Source organism: Eublepharis macularius, chromosome 11, assembly GCF_028583425.1.
Source record: "Eublepharis macularius isolate TG4126 chromosome 11, MPM_Emac_v1.0, whole genome shotgun sequence".
Lineage (NCBI taxonomy): Eukaryota > Metazoa > Chordata > Lepidosauria > Squamata > Eublepharidae > Eublepharis > Eublepharis macularius.
Window position 1 is genome coordinate 12313852 of NC_072800.1, and position 16217 is coordinate 12330068.

General features: G+C 42.9%; 1 protein-coding gene across 2 annotated transcripts in view; it reads left to right on the top strand.

Annotated features, from left to right (window-relative positions):
* NR4A3 (nuclear receptor subfamily 4 group A member 3) overlaps positions 1 to 13422 on the top strand; it is a 35053-nt gene extending 21631 nt beyond the window's left edge. For both annotated transcript variants that reach the window (XM_054991998.1, XM_054991997.1), the window contains 3 exons: positions 4232 to 4431; positions 5880 to 6058; positions 11621 to 13422. In XM_054991998.1, the coding sequence (XP_054847973.1) occupies positions 4232 to 4431; positions 5880 to 6058; positions 11621 to 11886 (645 nt within the window). In that variant the 3' untranslated portion in view covers positions 11887 to 13422. The remainder of the gene's footprint in view (positions 1 to 4231; positions 4432 to 5879; positions 6059 to 11620) is intronic.
* Positions 13423 to 16217: the final 2795 nt, after the last annotated feature.

The window sequence follows — 16217 nt, forward strand, 5'->3', positions numbered from 1 at the left end:
CCATCTTGTAATTACACAGCAAGTGTGGACTCAACTCTAATCTCTGAGAGTTGCGCTAGAAAATGTATATGGAAACAGTTATCAAGGCATATAATTCCTGATGAAAAATCAGGGGATGCGTCTGTACTGAACTGGAGGAATTTTGAAGTTTGATTTTTGTTTCCCGCACCATGCCAATAATTAGAGGGATACATTCCATCCCAGAAACTTTGCAAATATTCGAAGATAAATTACATTAATTTCCCTTGAAATTTCTACAAAAGTTTCATCTAAGCCGATCTTCCAAATGCATACTGAATTTCACTTTAAATGGGGCAATTTTAGCAGTAAATACAGTCTTGCTTGGCCAGATGTGATTTTATGCTTTAGTCATACAAAGGGCAGAAATAGGACCTGTTATTAAAAGGAAGGAATTGCTGGCGATTAATTAGGAGATAGCGGGAAGTGATTGTAAGTAGGTCGTAAGAAAGCAAAGAAATGGCGGGAAGAGGATTGAGGGATGGTTGAGCATTCCCCTCAGCCATAAGTGATGTGGTCCTTTATTTGAAGCTCAAAATCATTCTGTTTGAAGGAAGAAGGACCCCTGGGAAGAATTGTTTTACACTGAAGTTTCTTAATTTTTTTTAACAATGCACTTAATTAAACGTTAGAATTTATCCTGTGTCCTTTTAACGCTATCTGATCAAAAGTGTTGGAGACACACTGGAAAAACATGGCAATTCGGATGCTCACCATGTGTTCCTGTGCAAAGTTATATCCTTCTAAGCCAAGTGAAGTCAGTGGGTATAGAAAAGAGTAAATGCTTAGGACTGTACTGTAGGACTCTGAGATAAAATTTTGCACAAATGGAGCTGCTCTTGAAACTGGCTATTGTGCGCTCTCGCTCTCGCTCTCCTGCCTGAGGCTCCCACACATTTGGCTTTCCGCAAACTGTGTAAAACAGAACTGTTCGGGAAGGCATTTTTGTAGAGGAATAAGACGGTATTATAACCAAATGATTCAGGAATACATTGCAATAGAGAGAATGGGACTTGTAGACTATACTATCAATGAACGTTATCTGTTGCTGTATGTTTTTATCCGGCTCTCACTACATTCTATTTATGTTATACCATTTCTTGGCATTGTTTAACATGTCGTTAAGGTATTAGTATTAGTTTGAGATTTCTGCAAAAAATCCACCTCAGATGATTGATAAAGTGCATTTAAAGTGCATTATCCAATGTGTGCGGAAGGCTGATTCCGCACACATTGGATAATGCACTTTAAATGCACTTTATCAATTGTTTGAGGTGGATTTTTTGTTCTGCACACAAAAAAATCCATTCCAAGTGATCTATAAAGAGAATTGGAAGTGCATTATCCAACATGTGCGGAATCACTCTTAACAATTTGCCAAGAGTGGTTTTGATAATGTCTTTTATGGCTTAGTTTTAATCCCTTTCTTGTTTGTACAGTACGGTTTTATCATTTCTTGTATTAAATTTGGATTTAAAAAAAAGGAAGTGCATTATCCAACGTGTGCGGAATCACTCTTAGTCCTACTACATTGTTTATTTGATTGCACTGACTTACATGATGTAAAGAAGAGCAAGAGTCCAGTAGCACCTGAGTCACAGCATGAGGGAAAGCTCCTACCCTACCACAAATGTTGTTAGTCTTATAGGTATTGGACCCTTGCTCTTTTCTCCTGCTACAGACAAACGTGGCTACCCATCTTGATCTTACATTATGTAATCCGCCTTGAGTCTCAGTGAGAAAGGTGGACTGTAAATAAAATAAATACATAAAATAAACATGGAGGATCGCTGACTTCTTGCTGTTACAGCATCACATTCTGTGCATGTCCTCCTTCCCACTCCACATCATGCACTGCTGCTGGGTCAGGTGGGAAAATACATTACAGGATGATGACACAACACAGGGTCAGGGAACCGGTAGCTTGGATCAGCCGTCACTCAGACCATGGCTTTATGAAATCAACTGTGGTCAGTGCAATTATCAGAATGCAGGCCACCCCACTAACTACAGTTCGTTAGGGTCTGTCAAACCAGGGTTTGGTGCTATGGATTGAAGTTAATTTAAAATTTATAGTATTATGTTGGTTTAAGCTAGCTCATGTCACAGTTTTGCATGGTGTTTGAATGCAGAGATCCTGGTTTAATTCTGACTTGCTCTTTGGTGATTTCCCAGGCTACAGAGAGAAGGAAATGAAACCAGCATTTTTAGAAGCAAGTCAGGGTTTGAACAATTGTCTGAGATTTGAATCCCGGTTTCACACACTAACCTGTAGTTCAAACAAGCCTTGTCTGAATCAGGTCTGGGTATTCCTGGGGAGAGATGAAAACTTGACCTAGGGAATACTGTTTTAAGCAAGAGCCCCATATTGCACATGCATAGTTCCACCCTGACCTTTGACATATGTACCAGCATGTTTACCTGAACATCACTTTTGCATTGCTATGAGCAGCAAATTTGTATAACCTTTGACCTAAAATGCAGATTTCAGTTTTGCAAATGCTGAATTTATTTTTTAAAATAAGGGAAATGTTTTCTTTTGAAAAAATTACTGCATTTCGATCCTGCCTTCCATCCAAGGAGTTCAAAGCCATGTGCATCAAGCAGTGTACCACTATCCTGTGAGGTAGATTAAGCTGAAAGACAGTCATGCAGTTATGCACTGCAGCTGACCAGAGATTCGAACCCCAGTCCCCAGTCCAAATTCAACACTCTTTCTGCTATGGCACACTGTGTCTTCTAGCCATGGCCAAATCCACACGGCTCAAGTTTGCCGCTATTTTCCCGCTATTTATGCACTCCTCAGAGGGCTGTTCATATAATCTTACCTCAATCCCGCCATTCTATCGTATCTGTTGCGCTGCGCCTCAGACGAGGTTGTCACACTTTCAAACACTTCTCTTGCGCAGTTCTCACCATGGATGCGAACAAATAGAAGGGGTTCCCAAAGAGACCGCCCCCTCTTAACCACCCCCACTTCCTTGTTTCTTGCCTTTCTGGTATACCATCCCTCTTTGCCAAGCAATTCTTATGGTCCCAACTCTGTCCGAGGCATGCCTGCACCCCCGTCCTGTTTATTTATTTATTTTTTAAAGGGGGCATTACTGGCGCTATTGCGCAGTCCCATTCATGAAGATCACCCACAAGCAGTTTGAGAAGTGGCATTGTAAAAAGTCCGTGGAGGCATCGGGGGGGCGGGGTGCCATTTTTTTTTTACAGTAAATAATGTTTCACTGCCGAAGGAGAGCCTAGGTAATTTCTGATAAGTGGACTGTGCCTGCAAAGGTTGACTCTTTCTGGGTTTGTTTTTTAAAAAAATATATTAAAATTATTGGTATAGCGAAAAATTGCTATCCTATAATTATAGTTGAGCGGTAACATTAACCAATCGCAGGCATCAATGGGGGTGTGGCCCCGCCATTGCAATTGAGCAGAAAATCGATATAGCAAAAATCTAGCATTAAATTTTTTTTAAAAGCTATGTGATGTCGTCATCAGCAGTGACGGATCTAAACCCGCCCCGTATCGCACGATTCTCCCAGGGATGTGAATGGAGTATAGCGCGACGCTGGCGCAGTAAAAGAGGGGATGTGAACACAGACTGGGACATTGCGGGATAGAATCCAGCGCAACTATTGCGTATGAAAAGCGGAAGGTAGGGAAGTGTGGATTCGGCCCATGTAAATCCAAGAGAGAATAACGGAGATAACAGAGTAGGTTGGCCCTTCAACTTACTGAATAATTTCCAACAGGTTGCAACCCTGGAGGGTCACTGATGCTAGGAGTAAATTCTATTTATAAAATACTTTTCTAGATCCTGATATTGGAGACATGGTGCAACAATCTAAAATAATCTAAAATCTAAAATAATAACGGAGATAACAGAGTAGGTTGGCCCTTCAACTTACTGAATAATTTCCAACAGGTTGCAACCCTGGAGGGTCACTGATGCTAGGAGTAAATTCTATTTATAAAATACTTTTCTAGATCCTGATATTGGAGACATGGTGCAACAATCTAAAATAATCATAACATGTTCAAAAGTATTTTAAAAGATACATAAAATACACAGAGCAAACAATTCACAATTATTTTCTTATCTGAAATGTCCACCTCAATTCAAGGACAAATGTAAAAAAACTGTTGAAGCATCCCAGACAGACAGATGGACGGACATAATTTCTCTCTCTTTTTGGACTGTTTTTTCTTCCAGTACTGTTCTACTGAGCAGGCCTCTGCAGGTACAGATGCTGAACATGTCCAGCAGTTCTACAACCTTCTCACGGCCTCCCTCGACATATCCAGGAGCTGGGCAGAAAAAATCCCAGGATTTATGGACCTCCCAAAGGAAGATCAAACGTTACTCGTCGAATCATCTTTTTTGGAGCTTTTTGTACTGAGACTGTCCATCAGGTAAGTCTCAGAAACGATTCAATTTGTGCAAAAGAACCTGACTTCTTCAGTATTCAGAAATAAAACAGTGAGGCTGTGCGCGTCTCTAAAACAGTAGTCAACAAGGAGTTACAGAGATCCAATTTAATTTGGTTTCTTACTGTGGGAACTGGCAGGAAGCCTGACCCGGCAACAGGCAACCTTACGTGACTTCACCATCAAGGGCTTGATTCGAGTCTAAACTAAAGTAAGAGTCAGGGGGGAAATTCCCCTTCAATAATTAGAAGTTTTGATTCTCCTCCGTTTCTTGGGAATTCCTTTTTTTAAAATATCCAAATCAGCATTAACTTGCATGTGCAGAGGTACATGAAGCAAACCAATAGTGACCTGGGACTGACGCATAAAATGGTCCCGGTCTGTTTCACTTCTACCCGCAGGACTGAGTGCTTTTCTCCACAATTTAGAAAAAAACCCTACTCTCAACACATTGAAAATCAGATGGCAGGAGAAGGGGGTCTGTGTTATCCATCTCCCCAGTGTGCTAAGCTTTCTGAGGACGTGGATCTGCTTCCATGGATGAACACTGACATTTGTGACCCTCTCGTGTGTCTGAAGCACAGCAGTCTACAAGCAGTTCTGCCACGCGATCTGTAATGTGTATAAACCAGCCTACAAGTTGCAATTCCCCACATGCTTATCAGGGTCAAAAACCCACTGATGTCGGTGGAATTTATTTCCAAATAAACATGTGTAGAACCAAGCTGCCAGACGCCCCTGGAATTCCTGGTTCATGTAAATATATCCAAAATTTCTCAGAATGTTTATTCATTGGGTATCAAAGCCCTCAGTCAACAAACCCTGAAACAGCAGACCCTGGTGTGGTGGTTAAGGGCAGCAGGACTCTAATCTAGAGAACCGGGTTTGATTCCCCACTCCTCCGCTTGAAGCCAGCTGGGTGACCTTGGGTCAGTCACAGCTCTTTCAGAGCTCTCTCAGCCCCTTCACCTGACAGGGTGATTGTTGTGGGGATAATAATAACATACTTTGTAAACCGTTCTGAGTGGGTGTTAAGTTGCCCTGAAGGGTGGTATATAAATCAAATGTTGTTGTTGTTATTAACTTTGGGTACCTTTAAATATGTCCTGAGTCCCCGGTATCATCCCCTATAGAAGTTCCCATTCTATATTTTTGTTGTGTTTAAAACCAAATGTCCCACTTTGCCACTGCAATGCTAAGTGAATTTACACACTTCTCCATTAAAGTTACCGGTCTTAGCTGGCACTGAACTGTACACACGCCATAGTCATAAGATGCTCACTTGCTTGATTTTAACCCAAGAAAGGGCTTAGATGAACGCATATGCACACTAAGGGGTGCTGGAAGTTAGATGGTGTACATTGAACAGTGGGCAATGCACATGCAGGTCAGATACATATTCATATGTGCATCTTTTCTTTAATCCATTCAAGATCTGACACCGCTGAAGATAAGTTTGTTTTCTGCAATGGACTCGTGCTTCATAGACTTCAGTGCCTTCGTGGATTTGGGGAGTGGCTCGACTCCATTAAAGACTTTTCCTTAAATTTACAGAGCCTCAACCTTGATATCCCAGCCTTAGCATGCTTATCAGCTCTAAGTATGATCACAGGTAAGCACTCTCTGGTTGAAAAATATCCCTGCAAGTGATTTTACAAGAAATAATATGTTTGAGTAAAACTGTCCAGACGCAGTTGCAGAATTCCAGATACAATGTGTGCCATTTTTAAACACTTGCGATGGCCAGATTGAAAACGAGCTTCTGTATTGCACGCATCCAGTTCAGAGAAGGTGATGCTGGGTTCTTGCTACTGTGTTTTCCATTTGACCCACTATAATCTGATGTTGCAATTGCTTAAAAAAATTCCATCATTCAAAATTTCTGCCCAACAAGCTTCGACTTATTACTGCCAGGGCCCACTGATATTTATCTAATTCCATTGGATTTAAATAGTCTTGAACTCCTGCTGTTTATCTTGGGCTGAATCTTGCCACTTTTGCTAGCAATTTGCAGTAAACAACAGACCTCATTTGTGCGTGATCCAATTCAACCATTTGGTGCATTTATGCCCATAGATCCAGAGGAGTTAGCTGTGTTCGTCTGCAGTTGCAAAATAGTAAAGAGTCCAGTAGCGCCTTTAAGACTAACCAACTTTATTGTATCATAAGCTTCGACAACCACAGATTTCTTCGTCAGATGCATCTGATGAAGAGAGTTGTGGTTCTCGAAAGCTTACGCTACAATAACGTTGGTTAGTCTTAAAGGTGCTAGTGGACTCTTTACTTTTATGCCCATAAAATCAGTGGGATAGTTGCCCTTGCCCTTTCCATGGCCATTGGTCCCCTAAACCTATTCAGCTTCCTTTGGAAAACGAATCTACCAGATGAAGAGGATCAGGATTAGATATTGTAACCAATGCTAGATGGGGCTATCACTCGACATACCACAGAGTGGTACCAGAGGGTAGGATGATGGTCTAGCTGAGCCGAGCCAAGGGCACCTGCATAACAAAGGGCACTGGCTTTGGAGACAGGTGCTATACTCAGGCAAAAGGTTACCAGGGTTAGTGGGAAATCTGTCGCTGACAGCCCCCGACCCCTGCCACCACCAGTAGAAGGGAAATGACATCGTGATGCCATTTCTGGAGGCAGCTCAGAAGTGACATCATGCCGCTTTAGGATTCAGTGGAAAACCTATGGTAAAACAATAGAGATTCCACCGAATCCTAGAGCAGCATGATGTCACTTCAGGTTCAACCTGGAAATGACATCATGCAGTCGGCATGGCAGTTTCCCCAAGTCCCTGCCCCCCAGTTTCCCATGAGCCGCTCCTCAGATGTCTTCCCACTAGGCAGGATAAGAAATGGCAGCAGCCCCGTTAGATTGAAAGAACTCGAAGCAGCTGGGATTGGGAATTAGCAAACTGACTTGGAAGCAGAAGGAGGTAAGCAGACCATCTTGCTGGCCTCGCTCATTGTACAGGATTGCAAGTTGCTAGCCAGAGAAGGCAGACAGGAGAAGAGGATATTAATTGCCACCAAAACACAACCCGACAAGCCTGAGAATGGAATGTGGCTGATGCCTCTTATTTATGTTATTTATAGTCCGCCTTTCTCACTGGAACTCAAAGTGGATTACAAAGGGTAGGATTAATGCAATCAGTGGCGGGACACTCAGTGAACAGTGCAATAAAGTATGAATAACATTAACTCAAATACAAGCATAGATCCAAACACAGAGCTGAAACAGCACTGAAATGAAACATAAGCCATTTAACACGACATATTAAATGACACAGAAACTAATCAGAAGGGGCATACATACATCAGCTGTAGCATAGCAGTTAAGAGGTTGGGCTGCGAATCAGCGCTCTGCTGGTTCGAATCCCACGACTGCCAAGAGCTCTGCAGGTGGCCTCGGGTAAGCCCCTCCTCTCAGCCTCAGCTCCCCAGCTCTATTGTGGGGATAATAATAACACTGACTTTGTTCACCACTCTGAGAGGGGCACTAATCTGTCTAGAAGAGCAGTCTATAAGCGCAGTTGTTATGCAGTGTTGTTTACAGTCCTTTTACCACAAGCATCTCTCTGAGCCATTTCTTCACAGCACACCCCAATTTTCACCCTGTGTGAAAAAGCTCTCCTGAATAATTCGGGTTTGTGTCATTTTCAGAAAGCCAGGAGAGTGGAAACTTTTCTGACCTCTCCAGGTAGGCCGTTCCCCAAGGTGGGGGCCACCACAAAGAAAGCCTGTGTACCGGCCGCTGTTCATCTTGCCCATTTGCAGGGTGGAACTGGCAGAAGGCCCCGATCCGTTGAGTGGAACTGCTGAGGCGAGCATAGGGAGAGAGGCGGGCCCCACAGATACGAAGGGCACAGGCCATGAAGGGCCTCAAGTGATCGAACTGGGCTTGGTAACTGATGGGTAGCCAGTGGAGTGACTGCAGCATAATAGTCACAGACATCCTCCGCATGGCTCCTGACGATGATCAAGCTGCAGCATTTGGCACCAACTGGAGTCTCTGAATTGACCGTGAAGGGAGACGGATGTAGAGTTTGTCACAGTAGTCTAGTCTGGGTGTTACCATGGCAGGAATTCATGGCCGTTTTCACGCTGCTTACCGGCCACGGAACATCGCGCCGAGCTCCCGGAACGACAGCATCTCCCTGGCACGATTTCGCACGACTCGACGCTGTCATTCCGGGAGCTTGGCGCGATGTTCCGTGGCTGGTAAGCAGCGTGAAAACAGCCCAGGGGGCCAGATTGACCATGTGACGATATGGGGCTATTTTCCAGGCTAGCCTGATTTGGGGGAGAGCCTTTTTTTTCCAGCTGCAGAAACTTGCTTCTGTCTCAGCAGTGCTGGATCTTGACTGCTGGGTGCAGATGGGGTGGCAAGCCCAGTGCCTGGCAAGAGACAGGGAAACCAGGTTGGCACCCTCATGCCAACTTAAGTTTTCTTTGTTATCTCATCTCCCCAAGGCTTCTGTCATGCGCTTTTGGCATTGAGCCCCACGCAGGTACCAATCCTGTGGCAGCCCCGCAAGGAATAAAGTATTAAGACCAACAGAAGAGAAGACACATTATGAGAAACGCTCAGGGTGTCTCATTCACATTTACCTTTGCACATCCATTCTTCTAGGGCTTACCATTTGTTGGGCTGAACACGTACCAAAGCTAGCAAAAGAAAGAACAATTAGTGATGTGTTTGCGGCAGGACTGTAATCTGGAGAACAGGGTTTGATTCCCCACTCCTCCACTTGAAACCAGCTGGGTGACCATGGGTCAGTCACAGCTCTCTTGGAGCTCTCTCAGCCCCACCCCCCTCACAGGGTGATTGTTGAGAGGATAATAATAACGCGCTTTGTAAAACGAGTGGATGTTAGGTTGTCCTGAAGGGCGGTATATAAGTCGAATGTTGTTGTTGTTATTATTGCCTGGTATGATAACAAGCCTGTCAGGATCCTTGAAAGGCTACCAGAGAATGCATCCAACCCCCGAGACATGTAACCTTATAGCATCCCATTGATCTAACAGAAACATCTTCCTAAAACAGAGTGATTGTCATAGGCTAGTAGTAGTGATCAGGCAGTAAATGTTGATGCAATTCGTAACATCCATCCTCACTGACCCCCACCCACTCACCCACTCAAAGGATGAGAATGTTTCTAGATGCCTATCCTTGAATAGGAACTGACCCTGTTTGGCCTCGTAGGGCTATGCTTCCATTATATTGATTTTATACCAGTCTAACAGTCTGTGGGTTTCCCAAAAGAACATTGGGGGTTGTAGTTTGGTTATAGTGCTGAAGCTTCTCAGTTAATGCTTCGTTCTTCTCATGGAACTATAATTCACAAGGTTGCCTGGGGAGCAGTAAGGACAAGTTTAATTCTGAAATGTTAATATACCCCTAGTATCATATGACTCATTATCACAAAAGTTATTTTTGCTCAAATCTGTATTCCTGTGTGTTTCAGCAAAGCACAGCCCTTGCCACACGTGGAATATATATGGGCAGGGCTTTTTTCTGGGAAAAGAGGTGGTGGAACTCAGGACCGCACAATGACATCACTTTGGGTCAGCTGGAACAAGGGGGGAGTTTTTTAAAGTTTAAATCACCCTCGGCGAAAATGGTCACATGGCCGGTGGCCCTGCCCCCTGATCTCCAGACAGAGGGGAGTTTAGATTGCCCTCGGCACTGCCCAGCGGTGCAGAGGGCAATCTAAGCTCCCCTCTGTCTGGAGATCAGGGGGCGGGGCCACCGGCCATGTGACCATTTTCAAGAGGTGCTGGAACTCTGTTCTACTGCATTCCAGCTGAAAAAAAGCCCTGGCTGTGACTCATGAAAGCTCATACCCTACCCCAAACGTTGTTAGTCTTTTAGATGGTACTGGACTCTTGCTCTTTTCCACTGCTACAGACAGGCTAACACAGCTACCCATCTTGTAATTACACAATCTAAACTCCCCTCTGTCTGGAGATCAGGGGGCGGGGCCACTGGCCATGTGACCATTTTCAAGAGGTGCCAGAACTCCGTTCCACTGCGTTCCAGCTGCAAAAAAATCCCTGTATATGGGGGTGGAATTAATTGAGTTTTTGCAGCCAACTATCCCTGAAGGGGTTTGTAAGATACCTTGGACCCAGAGTTGCCTCCTTTGAATGCAATGTTGGTAACAGTGGAATGTAATAAAGGCTTTATTTTAAGGATTTAAAGTTTGGGGGCTTTTTAAAGAAAAAGAATCTGAGCAGCATCGTATCTTTTTTCGGTACTTTGTATAAAACATCAGTTGTTCCAGGCCCAAAATAGCCTGTCTTTGAGATTACTTTTATCTACAACCCCTTAGAGGTAAATAAGCTGCAAAAAGTAGAAGATAATGAAAATAGCAAAGGTCGGTTGAGGTGCTTTTGGTTTCTTAGACGAGTGTCTATGAATCCCTTGTGGAATTCCCTGCCTAACGTTGATGGAGCTAGCAGTGGATATTGATCTCCACTTGAATTCACTGAATAAATAATGGTTGCCATAGTTATTGAGCATTCACAACTGGTAGGGAAGCTGGGAAATCTCCAAAACACCTTCTGTGACCGTTCTGTCATCAAATCATCCCATGGAAGAATGACACAAAAATACTGCATAAATGCCATATGCATAGTTTGTGTTCCTTACTGTTCACCTGGAGTTACATAATCGTCTTGTTTCCCATCTGGAAAAAGCAATTTTTTGAACATCAGTGGCTCTGTAAGAACCAAGGTCAGCTGGCCTTGAATGTCTCTTGCGCACGTGTGTAGCTCTCACAGACACAAGAAGGGTTTTTTTTCTGGGAAAAGAGGTGGTGGAACTCAGTAGGTTGCCCTCGGAGAAAATGGTCACATGGCTGGTGGCCCCGCCCCCTGATCTCCAGACAGAGGGGAGTTGAGATTGCCCTCTGCGCCGCTGAAGTGGCGTGGAGGGCAATCTCAACTTCCCTCTGTCTGGAGATCGGGGCGGGGCCACCAGCCATGTGACCAGTTTCAAGAGGTGCCGGAACTCCGTTCCGCTGCATTCCCGCTTAAAAAAAGCCCTGCACCGTACCTTAGCATTCTCCCTATTCACAAGGAAGTTATCCTGTAATTGCTTGCAAATGTGTGCATACAATATATGGTGGTTCGCTTAGTTTCCCCTTTGCCTTGCCTTGTAGAACGACATGGATTAAAAGAACCAAAGAAAGTGCATGAGCTATGCAACAAGATCATGGGTGGTTTGAAAGATCACTTAGCCTTCAGCTGCCAGAGCAAAGGGCCACCTTTTGAGTCCGCTGACGAGTCAAAGGTCCTGGGGGTACTCGCTGACTTGCGTTCGCTCTGCACATTAGGACTACAGCGGATCTTTTACCTGAAGTTGGAGGATTTGGTGCCACCCCCATCCATCATCGACAAGCTGTTTCTGGACACCTTGCCGTTCTGAGGTTTTTCAGCAGCATTCGCAGAAGGCGACTGTCTCCCTAAACAGGCAAAGGAATCGGGACTGATGGCTAACAACGCTGCTCCCATTTAACAGGGGGAAAACCCAAGCTGTCCCTGCCCTAAACAGTGGACTTTTTCTAATGCATTTCCTTGCAAACTGACTTGCAGTTTCTGGAGATAGGGGACTGGGGAAGGAGGGAGCTGAGTGCTGTTTTGGTTCTGGGTTTTTTTTTATGACTAATATGGCACTTTTGAATGATGCTACCCCAGCAGGGAAAAAAATAGATGTTAATAGGACTGTTTAAAATCTATTGCATCCTTCGCGGTGAATAGAGAATTGTAGATGCTGTGTGTTTGCAACCGGAACAATGACAAATTGTTCATCAGGGTAGTCTGTGTTTTACAGTTTATACCTTTTAGCATACTTCCCAATACGAAGGGCACATTATGCTGGCACAAATTAAAATGTCCTCTTGCTCTCTTCAACTTTTTTTATTCTAACAATGTTCGTTCACTGTTTCATACAAAATCAGAATTATAGCAAAACGACAACGGCTGTTAGCCCCCCTTCCCCCACCCCCCCGTGATCAAGTGCAATTTTTTTAAAGTGCTGTCTTACTAAGTCTTGTTTATTAACTATAATTTATTTTAATATGAAAATTAAAACAAAAAGAAAAGTGAGGAGGAAAAAAAATAAGTTTTTACATGCACTAACTTCCAGGACAAAGTTTTCTCAAACTTTGAATCAATGTAGCATGACTTACAGACAAGCATCTATGGAAAGGGAGGGGCTGGGGCCACTTAGGATGGGGGGGTCACCCACTGCTCCTCTAAGGCCGATTAAGAACACCTGCATAGTAACTGGAGTGGACAGGGTAAACGTCAGGTTTTAGAAGCAAATCTCGCAGAACGGTTAGTAAACCAGTACAAGACCACATGGAAGAGTAGTCTTGTAAAAAAAAAAAAAAGTCCGAATGTAAATGTTAGGAAATGGGTTTTGTGGGCTGCATTTTAAACATTCCGTGTACGTTACTCCCCTTTTTGTATGTTTATACTGTTGATGCCATATTAATATGAAGCAATTGGTGGCATAGTGTCCTTATTTGTATAAATATTTGTATGCATGATATATTGTAAAGCTTTGCCTGTATTTATTGCAACGACTGCCAGCTCCCGGGAGCCGTGTTACACCAAGTGACTCGTGTGTTCACACTGACTCAGTTATATAATGAGCATGTGTGGGTGTGGGTGTGGATAGTATCTCTCGCACGCACACGTATGTGTGTATTTTTATTAACCAGTTGTATATAAAAACTGTCCTTTCACAAGCAAACTTTTATCTTTACTGTTTATTTGCAGTGACTTTTAAGCAAGTACAATCTAGCACTTTGATATTGAAAAAAACTTGCTCATGTTTTGCTAACTTAAATAATATTTAAATATTTTAGTTCTTTACAAAAAAAATTTATATGCACTGTATTAAGTCAAGGTTTCATTGGTCATTTTGCTAAGAAAAAAATAACTTTTTGAATGTCAACCTGAAGTCCCTGCATCTTTTGTTAGCTTTAAACAATCAAAGTAGTTTTGTCTTTCCTTTTTTTAAAAAGGAAATCTTTGCTGTTTATATGGAAATTAAATTATACAATCAAACAGATGCCAAATGAACTCCCTAATAGCTGCAAAAGAATAAGCCAGATCTCAAGCTATGATCTGGTTCTTAAATAGTTGTTTGGTATTTTACCATTTATCATGTTTGGGTGCGCTTTTAAATTTAAGTCATCTATCAAGATTGCTAATAGTGTCAGTAAGAAAACAGGCTTCTAACATTGTAGTTAATAATTTCAGTTTACTTGCAGATAATATTTGGGAGAAAGTATTGCTCTTTTAGGGGATATTGACTTCATGTGCAAACATAATAGCATAACTAAATATCTGAAGGATGTGATTCTTCTTGCAAGTTGATCTCATTGTTCCTGACCTGCAAAAATATTTTGATTTTTTAAAATTTGAATCTTTGTACTTACTATGAACGTAAATACACAAACACAATAGGGTTTAAAGTGGTATGCTAATATTTTATAATTTATGCAAAACCACTATCCTTAACCCATGGTTAATGGGAACTTTAATGGGAGAGCCAGTTTGGCGTAGTGGTTAAGAGTGGCAGGACTGTAATCTGGAGAACCGGGTTTGATTCCTCCCTCCTCCACTTGAAGCCAGCTGGGTGTCCTTGGGTCAGTCACAGCTTCTTGGAGCTTTCTCAGCCCCACCCACCTCACAGGGTGATTGTTGTGAGGATAATAATAACATACTTTGTAAATTGCTCTGAGTGGGCCTTAAGTGTTTGGAAGGACGGTATATAAATTGAATGTTATTATCGGGGCTTTTTTTCTGGGGAAAAAAGTGGTGGAACTCAGTAGGTTGCCCTTGGAGAAAATGGTCACATGGCTGGTGGCCCTGCCCCCTGAGCGCAGAGGTCAATCTAAACTCCCCTGTCTGGAGATCAGGGCAGGGCCACCAGCCATGTGACCAGTTTCAAGAGGTGCCTGAACTCCGTTCCCCTGCGTTCCCCCTGAAAAAAAGCCCTAGTTATTATTAACTTTTGACTTGGGGTTAATAATAATAACTCTGCTTATATACCACTCTTCTTGACAGATTAGCGCCTCACTCAGAGTGTGAGCAAAGTCAGTGTTGTTATTACCCCCACAATACAGCTGGGGAGCTGGGGCTGAGAGGAGTGGCTGACCCAAGGCCACCTGCTGAGCTCATGGCAGGAGAGGGATTTGAACCAGCAGAGTGCTGATTTGGAGTCCAACCACTTAACCACTATGCTACAGCAGCATACTCTCATTCTGTTGAGATGCCTTTTCCACTGGGGACAAATCCTAGAGGAACTGGGAGGAAAAACTCTTTTCATGGGAGAATGAACTTCTCATGTTCTTCACAGGACTGGGTCCTTGGGCTTAAATCAGTGTTGGTCCCATGGAATAATTTTTCTTTAGCAAAAACGATAGAAAGAATAGGCTTTGTGTTTGCAAGAATCCCAAACTCATGGTAAATTTCATGTAATCACTGTTCTTCAGTCTTCCAGAGATATTCCTTAATGTGATTTTGGGGCGTGTGGCCTATGGAATTTTTTTCCTATTTATTTAAATTCATAATGTATGTTCATGCATTATGATCACTGACAAATCTCAAGAGCAAAAAAAAGAAATGTAAAGCATATAACTATACTTCTTTACTTTGAGCTCTCTCTGTGTGTGTATATATGCCTTGTTTCGTAGGCTCAGTTCAGGAATCTTACAGGTGTTACAGGAGAGTGCCTTGTTTTTATTTCAGACAACAGAGGGCTTCAGAAGTTTCTCTGCTCCTCTAACAGCCGTGCTTTCGTTCATGTGCGCATCTGTGTGTGTGCGTGAGCACGCGTGAATGTGTGCTAACCTGTGGGGTTGAAAGAAATGCTCTTGTACATATCCAATGTAAATTAAAATGATTAAATTGAATAACGTTTTTTCCCCGGAGGCCCCATGTGTGTTGAATAAGTAAGCTTAATTCTGTTAACGTCTGATGTGATTCTTTTTATCTCTTGGAAAGCATTAACATTATATCTGCTCCAGTATTAAAAATAGGGGTATGCTTAGGAACACTAAAAATTAATGGCAAGAATTTGGACAGCGTATCTTGAAAAATAAAGTCAGAGATAACTGCAGTGCTTGCTTGCGTATACCTCGTATCCCCTGAAAGCGGTCACTATGGATGTGCACTGAGAACATTTTCATTTTAGTTTCTGACCTGGATTTCGTGGGGAAATTTTTACCTTGATTGCTTGTTTCTGAGTAGGATATTACCAGTTCAGGAGTCCGATCTATTTATTTTTTTCCTTTGAGAACCATCATTTTCAATGGGGAATCTATTCAAGGATCTGGGGCAGCTGTTTATAAAGATAATGGCACCAAATTTGCACAGAACATAGTCTTCCCTCTGATCTAAACACATGAATTTCAAGCAGATTGAACAAAGGGGGTCAATTTTACCCCCGAAGTAAGTCCCTCTCTGCAGTCACACTTAACTCTACTGACTTCTAAAATGGAGCAGCCTAACAAGGGAGCTCCAGACTGGGCATTGGCATAATTAGCTTCTTCATCAGCATTCATTTCATTTTTCTACTCTTTTAGCAACTGACCTTTCTGCTGAAAACTCTGTTTGTCGCTGTCTTCCGCGTTTTTTGCACGACGTTTTGCAACGTTACGGAAGCAGATTAGTAGTGTGAAAATGGCCATGGAATTTCCAGGAAATCAGTACAATTAAAGAAAAACGGGTGCTCGTGCTGCA